Here is a 19,511-nt window from a genome sequence, read left to right as displayed (position 1 = left end):
GATTAGCATGGGAGTTTATAGCTTGTTTGGTGCTGGTAAGTGACTGCAGTCATTTTTTTCAATGTTGATTATTTCCAAAAATGAATTTCAACAATATGCAAAAAAAATGGTTCTGTCACACTAATGTATTTTTTTTATATAACTGTGGGTGAAGTAGTCACAAATGATTTTACATAGGACACGCCTCTTTCACAGGAGGCTTGATTTTTCGCCGCCATATTTCTGCTACGGGTAGCCGAAGGTGACAAATTTAGTGCTACATGTTTAGCAAATACTATAACAATAAATAATATACATTTCATTCATAAGCCCCTTTCATAACACACAGGGATACAGGTTAATACAAAACAGTACTTATTTGGGGGATTAGAAGGACTATTTGAGATGACATTGCGCCTCTTTGTGAAAGGCTTGTGACATTTTTTTTCAAGGCTTCAGAATGCATCGGCCTCAAATTGATCGTTGCATTCTACGAGTTCACCACTTGATGATAAAATCTAAATGCTCAATTTCATGTACTGAACTGTAGACTGTTGCTTTAGTTACTGTTACTAGTATAGTAAGTGAAATTATTTAGTCTGTTTGTTTGGCCTTAGCCATCAGTGTGTAACACGTTACTTCCACGCGTCGATAACACCTCAGCGGTGGTGTTGCCATTCAAACAGCGCGAAATACAGCAGAAATTACGATGTCAGCCTATCATCAATCGTGTGAGTTGATTGACGTACAGGGCAACCAAACAGTTGACATCTAAATAACAGCTCATGCGTAAAAGACGTGGCTAAATGTTGAGCTAAATGTTAAGCCCTTGAGACAAAACCGTTACTACAATGAAGGCCGCGGCAAAAAATGGGTTTGACACCCTTGCTCGATCGTTGATGTAGTTAACCAGACTTTAACTTTGTTGTGTAGCTTTTTATAATCGCTTATGAGTTTTCATTTGTGTCGATGGTGAGTTGAGTTTTTCAGGTTACTTGGTTAGTCAGTCAATCTTTTTAATTATGTCATTCAATTATACCGCGACTCAGTTTCTACTTGATTCACCATCTCTCCACCGATGCCCCATAGCCGCCTTTGATTAAACTTTAATTATACTTTTAAATTCAAGTCTTAAGGGGGGAAAAAGCGATTACAGCGTCACAATTATGTTCTTGAATTCGTCGTGATTGTGTTGGCACGGCGTGAGAGCGTCAAGAAGCGCTCAGACATAAAGGGCGCCATTAACATTTGCCACGCGGCATTGGGTTGCAACGCTAGCGACATGGCACGATAACCATTACAGTGGTGAGAAATTACAGCAAGATAATTCAAAAGGGAGCCAGAAGAGTGTGGGAGGGGAAATGATCTTTCACTCCAATTGGAAAAAGAGATTTGTATTCAAGATGAGAAAACTCCGCCAACAAGTGCAGCTTGTTAAGACTTGTGACTTTACAAGGATGATAAAAATAACACGATAACACTTTTGATTGACAGTCGCAGATAGCTATTAACTTAACTTATTATTGACCTTGTTTCCACTGCTCGACATTTACAGAGAGCTAGTTAGTTGGTTAGTTTAGTTTTTTTTTATCATTGAAGCATTGTGATGCATAATAAAGGCATGTTTTAGTCATTTATGTTTGTATTTATGTAAGGAATTCATTTTCAATGTTTAGTTTAACTTATTCACTGCCAGACAATGTGCAAAAATGTGTCCAGCCCAGTGCCAGGGTTTTTGTCATTGTCACTTGAATTCCAGGACCCACAGAATATTGACTTTTAGGACTACATAAACATTCAATACAGTGTTACAAACCTTAGACTCACTTCTTTCATGAGAAAAAAAGACTAAATTCCCAAATGATATGTGTCTGGAGTTATATGAGCTTTAAACGTGGGTGGCTGTCCAAAATATAATGCAATATGTACATACATATTGGTTTATATAGCACATGAACAACAGCTGAAACTTGATATGTTTTGGAGTCAAAACCAGTGACGTGCAGTAAGTGGAGGCAGGGGAGGCAGTGCCTCACCTGTCATCATGGAAAGCTGTCATGGAAATATCAAATAAAAAAATGAATTAAACAGTTATATGTATTCAGTGATTTGTACTTTAAAGTTCTTGTCCATTTAACTTCACCGTTTTAGGATTTTTTTCAAAATCGCTGAATTTTCACATTTACCGTTCAAATACTAAGTAGAGACGAGCAGTGAGGCACCAGCCGGCTGATCCTCGCTATGGATTGCGCAATCACTATGCTTACTGTGCTGGCTTGCTCTGCAGTGAGACCGCATTGCTGTCCTGCATATCGCTAATAAAGCGTTCAAACACTTTTAGTATATGAACTAAATTTCTACAGTTTAGCTGGTGTATATAATGTAGAGTCATGTAGAGTACATTATAAACACTGTACTCCAGTGTTTATTTTGTTTTATTTTTATCAAAACGCTGTGCGTAGGTGAGGCACACAGTTCTCCCGCCTCATGACAGGCAGGGGGCGCTTGTGATTCCAGAGATACTTCTTACTCCACATCTGCAGAATAATAGAATTAGAGACAGAAAGCTACAGTAAACAGTTAGCAAGTAAAGTGCAACCCTGCATTCATTTTTTCGTGTTGCTTGGCCTCATTTTCAGAATGGAGGATTACATATCTAAATTGAAAGAATTTTCTAAACTGGACTTTCAATCGAAGCAGGAGGTAATAATTAAAGGAACACCGGAGCTAAAAGGTTTGCTTCAGACAACGGGACACAATACTCGCTCTTTTCGGGCGGACTGGTACACACGAAAAGGCTGGCTGTGTGGATGTCCAGCAAGAAACCTTTTTTCTGCTTTTCCTGCCTTCTGTTCTCAACTTGTGACAATGTCTGGACTCAAATGGGATATTGCGACCTGAAAAATTTACAACGGAGCCTCATCAAAAATGAGGGAAGACTCAACATCAGCATCCACAATGCTAAGGTAAAGGAGAACCGGGAGATTTTAAAAGATCTCATCAATGCCACCTGCTTCCTTGCCAAACAACAGCTGGCATTTCGTGGAAATGATGAAAGTAAGGGCTCTGCTCATCGTGGCAACTATGTTGAACTTTTACATGCTTTCGCTCAGAAAGATGACAGGCTAGCGACTCATTTTAGGACATCCACTATATTTTCTAGCCTGTGAAACAGAATACAGAATGATTTAATTGAAGCAGTTGGTGATGTCATTAGAAATGACATTAAAAAGGAGATCGGTGCAGCCACATTTGTTGCTGTAGAAGTAGACGAGATTGTCATTCTCAGCACTGAAAAGACTGAAAACATACAGTCGGAACAGGACTGATCAAGGACGACTTTCTTCACTGGCAGTGATCTCCGTTGAGACAGACTTTTAAAACTGAAGAAAGATAATGAAGGCTTCTACAAAGAAGTTATCGATGCCTTTCTTCAGAAGGAGCGGCGCATGGACTAAAGGTAACACGATAAAAACGTTTTTTTTAATTATTTTTTTCTATGCTACAGTTTGTATATATAAAAAAATGCTGACATGAAATTTTAAACAAAATACGTTAACTGTTTCCAATCAAATGGTGAATAAACTACTCTGTAGAGTTCATATGTTTGTAAATCTGACTATGATGACGTCAGTGCCTCACCAGCCATGAACCTCACCGCACGTCACTGGTCAAAACATCAGGAGAGCCCTCACTAACTGTGGGTACCCTCAGTGGTCATTCAACAAATGTCAGAAAGAAAGAATAGGTAATGAAAACCAAAATGAAACCAAAAATTCTCAAGATACAAAAAGGAGAGGATTAGCAGTAGCTTACATTGCAGGAGTTCTGAAAAACTACAAATAGTCCTTTGGCAACACAAAATTCCGACTTATTATAAAGCGATAAACACGTGAAGGCAAAAATTAGTGCATCCAAAAGATAGGCTGCCAAATGAAAAACAAAGTAATGTAGTTTATTCCATACATTGTAAGAATGAAAATTGTAAAGAGCAGTACATTGGGGAAACTCAACAAATTCTCAAAAAAAGTCTTTATCAACATCGCAGGGATAATACAAGTGGGCCTCAATCGGCAGTACATTTGCACCTAAAAGCTAGCAACCACTCATTTGACGACAATGAGGTTAAAATCTTAGCGAAATAACATAGATGGTTTGAAAGGGGGGTAAAAGAAGCGTTTCTCATAAAACAACAACAATCCTTCATTAAACCGGTCTGGTGGGGTGAGGTTCAATTTGGATCGTTCATACAATAGCCTGCTTAAGCAACACAGGTTAGGCAACATTCGTAATGCTGATGAGGTGATACCGGAGGGAGTGGGGCAAACAGGCCAGTCGTTAGTCAGTAATGTAGCAACAATCAGTGGGGCCACAGGGAGTGGTCCTCTGCTCCCCCCAACCTGAGAGTAGGGACCTATCATAGCTGTGCCCGGCGCCGCCATGTCTGGACATTAGGGATATATAAATAGGGCCGATACGACCAGTCAGACTTTAGTTCGCTGACGAAGCCTCTTGGATAGGAGGCGAAACGTCCGACACCTTCAAAAAAGTACAGATGACGGCTGAAGACACCTTCTCATCAACAGCTGAAACTGGAACAAAGCGCTAACATGGAAAGAAGGGAAATGCTGTCCCTTGTGGAAAAGAAAAAAAAACATTGCCAGAGGCCATGGCCAGCACTTTATTGGCACCCAAACAAGAAAAAACAAAACTCGAACAAATTCGGGAATGGCACTCTACTTCATATTTTCAATTCCCGAATAAATTTGTTAATGGCAGTGAATGACTTAATGACTTTAAATGAGTCAGGTACCGTACATGTGGTATATCAAAAGGCTTTGGACAAAAAGAAAAACTTGGGAAGTACTGAAACCCGACAGAACAAAAGCAGCTTGGCTCAGACAAACGCTGGTCTTTGTTTGTGTTGCAGAACTTTGATTAAAGGTGAGGCAAAAGAACAAGAGGATTTATTTTGCTGCACTCAGCTGGCAGTGAAATATTGCTGACAGAAAAAAAAAAAAAACCAACCTGATGATGGGGGTGAGAATCGATGGTGATAAAATGCAATCTAACGAGGGGACGCAACCACTCGGGTGTCGCTGGCTCACATTATCCATATTCATTTAGGCCAAGGCTGGTATTCTCCTCACTGGCGCACACTTTCATTGAGTGATTCATTTGTTCGCTTCATGCACACTGTGATCCGGTTGGTGCGTGTACTCTAATCGGTTATAGAGTTGCAATCGATTAGTCTATGGATTAGCATGTTGATTCATCTCTGAATAGGATGTTTTACTTGCCTTTTTTCAAATATGGTCAAATCTCGGTTTTCAAACGTCTTGGTTCCCGACTAATTTGGTTTTCAACCAAAAATGTCAGGTTTCTTTATGCCTTGGTTTACAATCGAAAGTCTGTTCTCGACCAAATTGAGCGCACCTGAATGCATCACTCGACTGCCCTCCGCTTCCTTATATGTCACTTCCGTTTTTCGCATCTCATTGTGACTGACACATTATCCTCGTGTAAGCGTTCCGTTGTGAGCAGGCGTGTTTGTATTGTCCAATCACGATTAAAAAAAAGTACATTGTTATATTGTTTATAATGGGACATGTTTCGGTTTTCGACCAAATCAGTTTTCAAACGGGTTTCTGGAACAGATTATGGTTGAAAACCAAGGTTTGACTTTACCAGAAAGGATTTCAAATTGTCAGTGCAAAATAAATTCCAACTTTTAAAATTTATATTAATAATACTAATAATAACTACTACTACTAACTACTACTACTACTACTACTACTATAATAATAATAATAATAATAATAATAATAATAATTGTGTAGTTATCTCAGTGTTGTTCATTTTCTGGTTTGGGCCGTAACATGTCAACATATATCATAACTGTAATTATCTTATTCTATTTTGAAAAAAAAAATAACACTGACAGGTCATTCTGCTTTCATGGAAGAAATCTGTAAGAATGGCGATTTGAGAGGCAGAATTTCCGGAGAGTTGTACAATTTAAATTTTGTCAAAATTGAATATCAAAAAAATATAATCAAACGTTCTAATTGTTATTTACTGTGTGAGGATTCTGCTCCATGTATCACAGTGTGTGACTTGTTTAGCCACCTTTGTAACAGCCGGCGAATGTTAATAGCAAAATGTAAAAAAGTGTTTTATCATTCTTATAGTTTCGTCTTAACCGCCTTTCATTAAGTTTTCCACATGTATGACATTTAAGTATGACATTTAAAAATGTTAAAAGGCTGGCTGGCGTGACGCGAGGTGACAAACGACGCAAAATTACAACCTGTCGGCACTTTCCACTCGGCTTCATGTGCACTGTTTGGCTCTGTGGTGGCTTCAGCCATCCACTATGGAATTGTCTGCTGGTCAGGCAGCATTACCACCCGGGATAGGAAAAGACTGGAGCGCCTTGTCAACAGGGCCAGTTCTGTCCTGGGCTGCTCGCTGGACTCTCTGGAGGAGGTGGGCAACAGACGGACGCTAGCTAAACTAAAAACTATGATGGACAGCCCCTCCCACACCCTCCTGCCCACCCTGACAGCACTGGGTAGCTCCTTTAGCCAGAGACGATTACACGCGCGCTGCAAGAAAGAGAGGTACCGCCGCCCGTTCCTACCGACTGCTGTCAGGCTTTGCAATTCGGGCGGCGGTACCTCTCTTTCTTGCAGCGCGCGTGTAATCTGTAATCTGTAATCTGTAATATATATATATATACAGTAAAGTCTCGTTATATCGATATCGGATATATCGATAGTCCCGGTGATATCGATATTTTTTCGGACTTTCTGATTACAATCTAATGGACCGAGAAGCAGTGAGAGCACATTAACGACCTACTGAGGGGAAACTTTTCACAGGTAAAGAGACAGAGATATTTTTACAAGAGAGCTTTTAACAGCTGTGGGAGGCCACAAACGTCCGATCGATGCTACCGCAAACATCACTCTGCCAGCACATTTACTCCATTGGCCAGCGGTAAGCTAGAGTTTGTTGTTGTTTTTTTTTTTTTTTTGCGCTTGTTTAGTTTGCCTGACTTTGACAAAAATCAATGGCCCCCTCTGGATCCCCGCAGATCCCCTTAATTTCCTTTATCGCTCCTGCAACAACTCCAACACTTTGTCTGCCAAGACTCATTGGAAAGTTTGTGTTGAGAATCTGAGGGTGGTCTTATACTTACATCAATTGTCATGAAGTCTTCACTTTGAATCGAACTTGGGGAAATTCGGATGATTGTGCTTAAAGGACACTTTGTATGCAAGCAGTTCATAATTTAAAACTGTTCCCAGATGTCTCAAAATTATGTCTGTATCAATCTTTCTTTCAAAAAAATATCTAGCGATCTACAGTATCTAGCTATCTACAGTATCTTTCTATCTACAGTAGCTAGCTAGCCAATTCTTGAAGCTAGCTATCTAGCATCAAGAATTCGCTAACATCATTATCTCAATCTATAGTGAGTGTCCATAGAGTTACAGCATTCCATCTTGAAGCCACTGAATACTTGGATTAATGAAGCGGTATGCCGCATGATGTTTCCAGCCATTTAAAATGCATATTTCATATATCCCGGCTAATGTATGGGATAAAGTTGACTTTTAATTTTGGAATGCAGATAATTGTGCCTGTGGTGCCTGCCGACCTATTTAATCGACATAAACAACAAATAAAATGTTTTGTTACAAATTTTATTTTGAAAATGTTTATTGCAATGACCTGTTGTGAAATTCCATTGCAATGTCACTCTACGAATGCCTCAAATTGCTCCATTAAATGACAACCGACGTCTCCGGACAAGTTGTGTCCATAATTTGTAAAATGACTTCTACTGAGCGTATTTTACAAAGATTCCACCGCATATAGCTATATTTTACGTTTTAAGACTCGCGCTGAATATTCCGGAAGTCTTGTTTTTGAGTTGGTGACGAGTCGGTACGTGACGTCACTGAAGGAACGCCCTTGACTGAAAAAAGGACGCATTGTAGCAGTCCTTCCATCACGTCAATGCATTTTGCTGTACTTTGGTCTGAAAACGTCGTGTAGCACCACAAAGAGGCAGGAGAGGGTGACAAAGCTCCATGCAAGGAATTAATCAGCCTGTGGAAACGGGCTGATTAATTCCTTACACGGCTTTCTCACCATATTCTGCCTTTTTTTGGGTGCGACATTTCCTACCCCTGATGCCTCAAAATGACACAGAATAAATTATATAATCGATTGCAAACATGTATGCTTTCTTCTTCAGAACTATTTGAATTATATTCATAACTGGATGAGTAACAAGAAAGATGAGTAACATTGTTTTGATTCTCGAGCAAGGCAAGACGTCTTGCCGTGACACCACGAACATGGGGGCAGGACCTTCTGAAACTGGCCACTTCCGGTTTCAAATTGAAGTACTTTCTAGACACTTTAAGTCATTTTTATTGGTGTTTTGCATTTGACTAAAAGTCAGTTAGGAAACAAAAAAGTGACGTCGGTTGTCCTTTAAACTTCTATTTTCAAAGACAGGTGGACTTGCGCTTGGTATTAAACTGGTGCGTCTTCATTTTTGTGCCAAGGCAAGTCTGGTTTGGGAATTTGGCAAACCACACTACGTCTCGCTGAGTGTTCTGGCATTTCTATTACTTGCCCCAATTGACAATTTAATGACAGAAAGTACACATGATTTTTGATCAGGTGTACCACAGAGACTGACGAAAGGGTGTCATACACAGACACAGTTAAACCTGATTGGGCATTCTGAAGATGATAATAAGGGGCCCTGCTGTGGAACCCTGGGGCACACCAAAAATCTAACATTGGATTGGATTGAATTGGATTTGCCTTTATTAGTCTCACAGTGGAGAAATTTACATTTCACAGCAGCAAAGTGACGAAAGGAATGAAAGTAGAAAAACAAAATACATGAGCTGCTGTAAACGCAGCCACTCTTGTGGCGCCGTCTTGAAGTCAAAAGAACAAAAAAGACTAAATAACAAATAATATGACAGCACATTCCTGGTGTATTATCCTTCGAACAATGTCCGGGGAGCCAACAGATGCTTACCAATACCCAATGACGCACATCTATCGTCCATTGCAATATCACAGGTGGAATATCAAAGTTGGGCCCAAGTGGCAGCCAATATTATAATTGATAATTGTATTTGCACACCCCAGCAGAAAACCAAAATGTCCATAGGTCCTTATGAAGGTCTTGATTTGCACTTACCACCTCGTTTGTTGAGCTTGGCAAAAACAGGAGCGTGACTAGCAGAAAGCTGGGAGGAACTTCGGAAGGCTGACGACGGCAAGTTGGACACCAGAGCTCTCTCGCATGTGTCTGTGGATGCAAAACAGTGAAAAGGATCACAAAGCATAAAATCACTCACAGGTGTCACCAGTGCCTTCAGTTGGTAACAATCTTAATAGTTCATCTTATCAAGAGATGTGGGACAACAGTGTCAGTTTTGTCCCAACGTTATCATCTGCAATTTCTTCCATTTTTCCGGTTTTCTTCACATAGATGCCTCAATACTTTTGCCCAATTCTCTTGTGAAGGTGAGGGATACCTCGAGAGAACATGCCCATTGAGGGAACATGTGTTAAGTGCAAGAAGATGAAATAGAAGTATTATTTTGTCCTTTTAAGAGTCTCTCAAGAGCGGTAAAGGAAAAATGGCCAACATGGACGTGACTCCGATGACTTCCTAGAATGTTAAGCGAGTGCACCTTGCCGCCCGTCACAGCACTTGTTCTTTTTTTCAATGCTTCTGCTGCACTTGTACAAGACGCTGGAGAAAATAATTTCTTTTCCTCGTGTTTATCATTCAGGACATGTTCCCCGCAATGCCGCCAGGAAATATATCTTTCAATTTTCGGAAGACTCGGTCAGGGGAAAGATTTGGAAATTAAGCTTTCGAGCCAAAGGTTAAGAGTTCATCTTCGGGTTTCATGGTTGGGTTTGCGGGTTTAAGATACCATTGCAAGTTCGAGGTAGGGGTTCTGAAAAACTTGCAAGACAAGGTGTTAATGTTCTTTAAATTCAAGCCAAGGTCAAAATTTCAAATTGTGGTTTCAAGCTATCATTAGTGCTTCAAATTAGCGTCACAGTGTCAAATTGGAGTCTTAAACTGGTCTAAGGTTTCAAATACGGAATAGGGCTTCAATTTGGGGTGTCAGACCAGGAATAGGGTTCCAGATATTGGTTTTAAAACCTGGCACGGGAATGGACACGTCGTCTAGCATCGAATGAGTTCAACACGGGTTGGTCTTTCAAAGTTGAGTTTTATGCAAGGGCTAATATTTCAAATGTTGGTTTCAAACCTTTGGGGAGCAATTCAAATTTCGGCTAGGGTGTAAAAATGGGGTTTGAAATCTGGGGTGGTGTTTTGAATTAAGGCTTTAGCGCTAAGCTAGAAGTCCACAAAGAAGTTCACACTCTCGAACCAAGACCAGAGATGAATAGCGGATCACCACCAATGCAGGCATGACATTTAAGAAAGATAAATAGATCGAATTCTAGATTCCTCTAATCATAATAATACATGTTTTTTTGTAAAAGGTCAGCCATTTTAATTGCGCGCAATCTACAAGAAGGATGTCAAAATTAATCTTAGTTCTGCACCAATTGTTTCGATTGGTTACATTGTTCTTTGGAAATGCCAAACAGGAGCTACAAGTCGTCTACTGTAACGTATTTTGTCTCCCCCCAAAAAAAACATTCATCTCTCCTATCATACTGCATCTATTGCACAACATCTACAACGATTTATACTGTATTTATTTGGATCATAGCTCACTACTTGTATAAAATTATGCATTTGTGTGTGGGAAGATGAGAAGCTTGCAGAGTCAGGAAGAGTTCAAGAGTAGAGCTACTGCTCCGCTGCATCAAAAGTCGCCCTATGAGGTGGTTCAGGCATGTTAAACGGTCACCATAAAATATTGCGTTAACGCTGAAAGGCAAACATTTACAAGCTGCTAGGACAGTTGCTGTGTCTACAAGAGGTACAGACTAAATAGTGCGGCAGCTAACTGGCTAACTAGCATGGGTAACGGTGGTTCAAAGCCCCATGAGGTGGCTTGGGCATCTTATGAGACGGTGACCCAAACATATTGCTTATTTGGAAGGAAAATGTTAGCAAACAGTTCAGAGAGTTGCTACAATGTTAGCAAACAGTCAGAGAGTCACTACAGAGGCTGATAACTGGCTAACTAGCATGGCTAATGGACGTTGAAACCTGAGTAGAGTACAGTAGCTACTCATTTTCAGAGTTATTTGAACCCTTTCATGTAAGCTGATAACATGATAAACTGTGCACTGTAGTCATGACTCTGCCTGAAAAGGTTAGTTAAAAAAATATTCCATTCGTATTTTCTTTTTACATTTGCTGATGTACCCACAAACAGCATTGAGTGAGATGAAAATTTCTACCTGTAATTGTGATGAAATGAATCGCGATACTTTTGCTCATGGTAACACACCATCAAACTGTTAACACCGTTCCAGGCCCATATCCAGAACCATACCTATTGTAGTGTGTGATATTATTATTGTACAGCTGAAATTAGAAATGTATCTATTGCACAGGTGTCAAAGTCAAGGCCTGCGTATTTTCCGTAAGTTTGGCATTCACTTTCACTGCTTCGCGGATGACACCCAACTCTACCTCTCTAGCAAACCCGACGCCTCTCTTCCACCTTCATCCCTCTCACTTTGCCTCTCAGAAATTAAATCCTGGCTTTCCCATAACTTTCTCAAGTTTAACAGTGACAAAACCGAACTTCTCCTTGTCGGTACCAAATCCACCCTCCACAAAACTAACAGTTTCTCTCTCACCATTGGCAGTTCAACCGTGTCCCCCTCCCCTCAGGTCAAGAGCCTGGGTGTCATCCTCGATAGCTCACTATCTTTTCAGTCCCATATAAATAACATAACTCGGTCTGCTTATTTCCACCTCCGTAATATTAACCGTCTCCGTCCCTCGCTCACCCCTCACACCACTGCTATCCTTATCCACAGTCTTGTCACCTCCCGCATTGATTATTGCAACGCACTTCTCTTCGGTATCAATCAGAAATTTCTCCATAAACTCCAACTCGTCCAAAATTCTTCAGCCCGGATCATCACTAGAACCCCCTCCTTTCACCACATCACCCCTGTCCTCCAGCAACTCCACTGGCTACCTGTTAAACATCGTATCGAATTCAAAATACTTCTCTTTACATTCAAAGCGATCCATAACCTTGCCCCTCCCTATCTTTCTGACCTGCTTCAAATCTCTGTTCCCTCTCGGTCCCTCAGATCCTGATCCTCCCTTCACCTCTATGTGCCCTCTGCCCGTCTCACCACGATGGGATGCAGAGCTTTCAGCCGCTCTGCTCCCAAACTCTGGAATTCTCTTCCACCCAACATCCGCAATATTGACTCCCTCCCTATTTTCAAGGCTCACCTCAAAACCCACTTGTTTAAAATTGATTTCAATGTATAGTTCTATCTGCTATTTCATTATGTATCATTTTACTTATGGTTTTATTGTTATGTGCTTTGTTTTATTGTTTTTATTGTAAAGTGTCCTTGGGTGTTTTGAAAGGCGCTTGAAATAAAATGTATTATTATTATTATTATTAAATCCGGCCCGCCACATCATTTTTTTCGACCCGCGAAAGCAGATCAAACTTGTTAAATTGCATGATGATTGCTAAAATCTGAGCCAAAATTTCATATTTTTGGATGTCAACCACAATAAAAGTAATTATTCTTGACTTCAGATTTGAAAACGAGTTATTCATTAATTTGCTGTGTGCTCTATATGTAATATTTGAAGGGATTTAAACATTCTAATGGGTTCCCCAAATTCATAATGGCCCTCGAGAGGAAACCATAACTACAATGTGGCCCGCGGCAAAAAAATGACTTTGACACCCCTGATCTATTGCTTTGATCAGATTATCTGTCATAGTTATGAATACCCTAGATCAGCGGTCGGGAACCTATGGGTCCCGAGCCATATAGGGGTCTTTTGATGATTGCATCTGGCTCGCCGATAAAATTAAATACATAGTCTCGCTTTTTCGCTGTTAATTTCCAGTTTGGGCGGCAGTTGGCGGACAGCGCATTTTTGACTGGCTGATACTGACCTATGGCCATTGATGTCGAAACCGTTAAACGCCCCCTTTTAACTATGCCTGACGAGTAAAAAAAAAACATGAAACATGAAACAATACCATGAATGAAACAGTTGAATATCAGTGGCACTTTGACAAGCCTCATGCTAACGTTAGCATCAATATACTTCTGCGAGAGAGAGCAGAAAGCAAGCGTGCAAGCTAATGAGCAGTGTGCAGACTAGCGAGCAGCAACTTTGATTATGGACCCGGCAAGTTGACTTTCATTCCGATAGTTTGGCTGGATTTTTTTAATCATTTATGACGAATGGAAAATTATTCATATTAATGGTAGGTATAATCACAACGTTATCTTAAATAAAATTGTCACGGTTTGCGAGGTGGTGATGGCGGGTGCGGATCCCAAAAAGCAGGCAGGAGGGAGCAGGAGGTTGTTTGAGAAATTGTATTAAAATAAAGTCAGCAGGAACAAAATGTAAAACATCAAAAAGAATCAAAAGAAGACCAAAAGTAAAAGTCCGCCAAGGTTAAACAAACACATACACAATGCATGCCGCAAACAAGCAGCAAACAAACAATGAACCAGCAACGGATGGTCGTGCCGGGTGTCCTTTTAAGTGACAGTGATTATAACGACCAGCACCTGCGAGGCTGCCGGCAGGGCTGGCGTCGCTACCCGTTGGTCGCCAATCTGATCGGGACGACCAGCACCTGTGCAGGTGCAGGCGGGGCCGACAGCACCCCCCGTTGGTCGCCGACCAGATCATGACAAATATACTCTCACATTTTGTTGAAATCGTGTGCATGTTTGCGTGCGTGCGTACGTGTGTGTGTGTGTGTGTGTGTGTGTGTGTGTGTGTGTGTGTGTGTGTGTGTGTGTGTGTGTGTGCGCGGGTGGGGGTCGGGGTGGGTGTGGGTGTGGGTGTGTGTGTGGGTGGGGCTCTCACTGAAAAACATTTCAAAATATTTTATTTTTATGGCTTTCTTAGTCAAAAAGGTTCCCGACCCCTGCCGGAGATATATCTTAAATAGAATACCTTATCGATTTGTATTGGATTGCAGCCAAATTGATGGCACTTGTTTATTTTCCAGCTGTCTGCTATATGTAGTATTTTTCTTCACAGTTGCCATTTTTTAACAGTCGGCAAACTTTACCAAAGAGTTGCACCAAAGTTGAGCGGGAATAAAAATAACGAAATCAACATTTAAGGGTGTGCATCTTGAGATTGAAAATTAATCAGCCCAGAGATGGGGCCTTCTCCAGGCACAATTTGACCTCCTCCTCCCCTGCAACCCATTTAGGCGGGCTAGATAGAGAGAGAACCTACAGCTCATTGTCCAGTTTTCCTTTTTTTAACAACAAAGAGCCCAAAGTGTCCAGGATGGAGGCGGGGACCCTGAATACAGATGAGCTCCATCCATCTCCCTCTCTTTTACACACACACACACACACCCACACCCATACACACACACGCGTAAACACACGCACATGCAAACACACACGCACACTGTCTTGCTTACTTTCGCTTCCCTTTACACTGAAAAAAAATTCGCACAATGCTCTGCTGCTTTTTAGGGGTTCATTCCCATCACGTCGGAATGTTGCTTTGGTGATCGCACTCACGCGGAAAACATGAATGCACAACTTTTATTGTGCATTCTTCAACGACAAGATGCTTTTAAGTGGAAAGAAAACAGACTTTTACACTATAAGACTAATATTGTAACATGATCGGGCTACATTGTTATTTTGGAGGAGAAATGGTTGAAATTCATCATGAACAAAAGTCATACTCCTGGATCAAGTTGTGTTTTGTTTCAGTTGTGGTTTTCGGTCATTGAAATTTTTCATGAAATAACTGTCTATCTGTCTGTACGTCCATCTGGCTAACTATCTCGCTAGCTATCTTGCTAGCTATCTATCTCGCTATCTATCTCGCTATCTATCTCGCTATCTATCTTGCTATGTATACAAAGAAGAAACAAAGTTGCATTGTAATGCGCATGTTGGAATTCTTATTTCAGAATGGATGGATGTTCTAATTAGGATGGAGTGGAATTTCCCCGTTCCTTTGTTCAGTCTAGAGAGTGCAAGGAAGAAACGTTCATGCATCACAGAGGGTGCATGAAACAATTCCAAGCCTTGAGCGCTGAGAGCTAATCTAGCTTTTAGTGTCTGCTACTTCCTCACATCATTTACATTGTGTGGATGGAACAAGGTGATTAAGATCACTGCATAATTCAACAGGAGACGCCGCGCTCGTGCGTTCGCGCATCGGTTCGTGTGTGTGTATGTGTGGGCGTGTATTTGTGTGTGGTCGAGGTGTTAATTGATTAATTGAAATGCAGGGGTGCTAACAAACAGCCCGAAGGTGAAGACATGGCGCCAGAGTGCTCACCTCTTCGTTTCATTAGCGTCGTGTTAGCGCAGAATTAGCGAGCAAAGAGGCAGGAAAAGAAAGAGTGCGAGAGGACGAAAAAAAAAATGCAATGACTGCAAAAGGCTACCGTATTTTCTGGTGTGTAAGGCGCACTGGACTATAAGGTGCACCCCCAAGGAATGGTGTATTATCATTTTTTTTCCATATACTGTATAAGGCGAAGCAGACTATAAGACACACCTCCAAGGAATGAAAAAGGTTTTCCAAATATAATATACAGGTAACATCCGATTTACGACTGGCGCGAGTTATGACCACCCGTAATTACGACCACGACTGCCAGACCGTTTTTTTTTAATTCTACGGCTTCCACCGCTACAGCTGGAAATGCTGTTGAACTCCGCAGCATGTTTGCTATGCATTTGGTAGAATAAAGACTGTTCTTCTTGTTTAGATTTGTCACGTTCCGAACGAGGCAGAGAGCAGCTGACTCGTCGGAGCAAAATTGAATGTCTGGATCCCCAAGCAAGTGACAGAGACAGAGCACCATGCAAGATGATTTATTCAGAGACAACACAAAGCATTGGTCCCAAAAAGAGGATCAGGGGAATCATAAAAAATAAAGAATACCAAAAACGACGAGTGGGTGGGCAAAGGGAAACCCGACCCGCATACTACGCCAATGGCGAAAAGCAACTCGCACACGGTGGTGCCCAAAAGGAACAATCCCGGAAGATAATACTACTTATGGGATGTGGGGGGGGGGGGGGGGGGGGGGGGGGGGGGGGGCTCGGACCGAGCACCGAAGATATAGAAATCCAGGGTAAGACAAAGTACAAATACAAGTTGACAACATCCCGTTTTCGTACCCCGTGCCCTGATGAAGGAGGTGGTGGAGGCAGGGAGGCGCAGCCCCGCCCCGCCCCCAGCTGTCGATCCGAACGTGACAATATCAAATAAGTAGGATGTTTATTTGCCGGAGCAGCATTGCACAAAATGACGATACAAAATAACTGTTTCTTAACAAACGCGTACAACGATTTTCTCCAGCCTGACAACATCTCACTCGCACAGCGGGGGTGTCCACCGACGGCAAGGCGTTGTTGGGTGGCGGCGCTAAAGCGGGTGGGATCGCCGCGTCGCAAACGCCGCGTCGACCTCTTTGAGACAGTTCGTTCTTCTTCGCGGCGAGGTGGCGGATTGGGCGAGTCGGTGTTGCGGACGGCCCCTGGGTCGCGCCGCGGGGTACGGCCGGGGAGAGGGCAACCGATTGGGTGACCTCTTCTGGCTTCTCCGTTAGCAGGAAGAGCGATTTTTCAACAGCTCGCATGCATAGGAAGCCGTGCGTATTTGGGTCAGCAGAAAGCGTGTGCGCCGACACAGTAATAAAAATCATAAACACGAAATATAAAATGATTAAAATGACAAGATTTATAAATGAACTGTCAACATTTTGGTATATAATAGTATATGATGAGAAGGTTTCTTCAGCCGTCATCTGTACAAAAGTGAAGGTTTCGGACGTTTCGCCTCCTATCCAAGAGGCTTCGTCAGCGAACTAAAGTCTGACTGGTCGTATCGGCCCCATTTATATATCCCTAATGTCCAGACCTGGTGGCGCCGGACACAGCTATGATAGGTCCCTACTCTCAGGTTCGTTCATACAATAGCCTGCTCAGGCAAAACAGGTTAGGTAACTTTCGCAATGCTGATGAGGGTCGTTATGCTGATGAGGTGATACCGGGGGGAGTGGGTGTAATAGGCCAATCGTTAGTCAGGAATGTAGGAACAATCAGTGGGGCCACAGGGGGGGGGTCCCGCGCCCCCCCCAACCTGAGAGTAGGGACCTATCATAGCTGTGTCCGGCGCCACCAGGTCTGGACATTAGGGATATATAAATGGGGCCGATACGACCAGTCAGACTTTAGTTCGCTGACGAAGCCTCTTGGATAGGAGGCGAAACGTCCGAAACCTTCACTTTTGTACAGATGACGGCTGAAGAAACCTTCTCATCGATGGACCACTCCTGTACGACTGAGAGCTTACACAGACATAATAGTATATGGTATATGGTATAAGTATATATACCATATACCATATATAGTATATGGTATAACGTTGCTTAAAAACAACAGATTGACATCGTATACTATCCTGTCGTATAAACCTCGCGTCAGCCATTTTGAATGCATTTCAACTTTCGACCGTCGTTAGTCGGATGTTACCTGTATAAATATATAAATGTTTTCCAAATACAGTATAAGGCACGCCACATTATAGGTGCTACAGTAGACGTTGGGGTTACGCACTACTTCTTCTACAAGTGGAGTCGGTGGCAGCTGACAGTAGTTGCGAGACCTGTTGTGGCTCAATAGGACTTCACATACAGTATAAGGCTCCTCTTTTTAAAGAAAATAAGGGCTTTTGCGTGCGCCTTATACACTGGAAAATGGTATACTCTTTTCAGATTTCTACTAACTTCAACAAGCATCTTACTCATTTCGACAAGTCACTTCAACTAGTTACAATCACAAATGAGCTGACTTTATGTTCCGTCGAGGAGACTAGCCCGGAACACCTCACCAGAAGGCCTCTTAATCAAATTCCCAAGCCACCTCATCAGGCTCCTTTAAATGTGGAGGAGAAGTGGCTCAACTCTGAGCCCCTTCCGGGTGGCTGAACTTCTCACTTTATCTCTGAGAGAGCCCAGACACATTGCTGAGAAAACTCATTTTGGCCGCTTTTATCCAGGATCTCGTTCTTCCAGTCACTCTCCATAGCTTGCGACCATCGGTGAGGGTGGGAATGTCCTTTTTTTTCTTTCAAGTCGATACAAATTTCAAGGACTTAGTGACTGCACTTCAAGTAGTTATTTTTAGTGACTTACCGATTACAACCCGTTTATGTTCAGAGGTTGCTTCCTTCAACTACTCACGACCAGTTTTATGATCCACTTTCTTAGATTGTTATTTCAAGTGCCTTCAAGGAGATACTTGAACTCATTTATCATTTGTGTATTACACAGAACCATTTTAGCTCGGTTATGTAGAAAACCTATTTAAAAAATGTAATTATCCACAGGCAGACTCTTAGCCATTGACTTTTTCGGTGTCATTTGCGTGAAAAGGACATCCACTACAACGATTGATTATCTCAAACCGACGCGAGCTCCAAACAAACTTCCCTTGAAAAGAATGTTTACCGCATTCTTTTTCTATTAGTGATGCATGTACAGTGAGACCTCAACTTACAAACACAACACAAACTTTTCAACTTACAAACGTCAAATTTATAAAAATTAAACCTTCTAATAAGCACTATTTTCATAATACACACCCACCACGGCTGGCGGAGTGATCTTCGGCGGAAGCACACGACCGAACAGCACCAGAGGTTAAGTTACCAACAATCCTTATGGAAGGTGACTCTCCTTCCATAAGCCATCAACGACCATCAAAAAGGTAAATAAAACATTCTTTTACAGCACAGTTTATTTCTTTAATTACAGTCCTCATGTAATGCGCCTCGCTTTCCAAACAGCAATTCCCTTTGACCTTCGACCTCCAACGCCATTCCATCAAGCCATCAATGACCATCACAAATGTAAATAAAGTGACTTTATGATACAATTCAGTGTATTTCTTTCATTACAATACAATAGCACATTTATTATACAGTAAAGTCTCGTTATATCGATATCGGTTATAACGATAGTACCGCTTATTACGATATTATTTTCATTTCCCTTGCACATTTCTAGTCTTTTTATGTATAATTAGTACCGTTTAGTACGATACCCGGTTGTTACGATAATCCGGTTATTACGGTGCTCCTTTTCATCCCCCGCCGGCCATTTTTGTTGTTTACATCGATATATCCGTCGCGCCATTGGTCAACTTGGTCACGTGTCTTGTTACGTGAGCAGCTCTCCCGAGCAGACGCCATTTTCAGACGGCAGCTCGTGTGTATCAGACGTATTCAGCCACTCTCGAACGTCATGTAAGTTATGTAAACG

The 19,511-nt window shown here is 41.8% G+C and overlaps 1 protein-coding gene across 2 annotated transcripts in view; it reads right to left on the bottom strand.

Moving 5' to 3' along the window:
- LOC148891672 (contactin-associated protein-like 4) overlaps positions 1-19,511 on the bottom strand; it is an 83,884-nt gene that overhangs the window by 51,039 nt on the left and 13,334 nt on the right. For both annotated transcript variants that reach the window (XM_089008605.1, XM_089008606.1), the window contains exon 2: positions 9,218-9,328. In XM_089008605.1, coding sequence (XP_088864731.1) covers positions 9,218-9,328 — 111 coding nt within the window. The remainder of the gene's footprint in view (positions 1-9,217; positions 9,329-19,511) is intronic.

This window comes from Hippocampus bargibanti, linkage group LG11, assembly GCF_051943395.1.
Source record: "Hippocampus bargibanti isolate YZ-2025 linkage group LG11, ASM5194339v1, whole genome shotgun sequence".
NCBI classification, from domain to species: Eukaryota; Metazoa; Chordata; class Actinopteri; order Syngnathiformes; family Syngnathidae; genus Hippocampus; species Hippocampus bargibanti.
The sequence above is the reverse complement of the archived record's forward strand: the minus strand, read 5'-3'. Positions and strand labels throughout refer to the sequence as shown.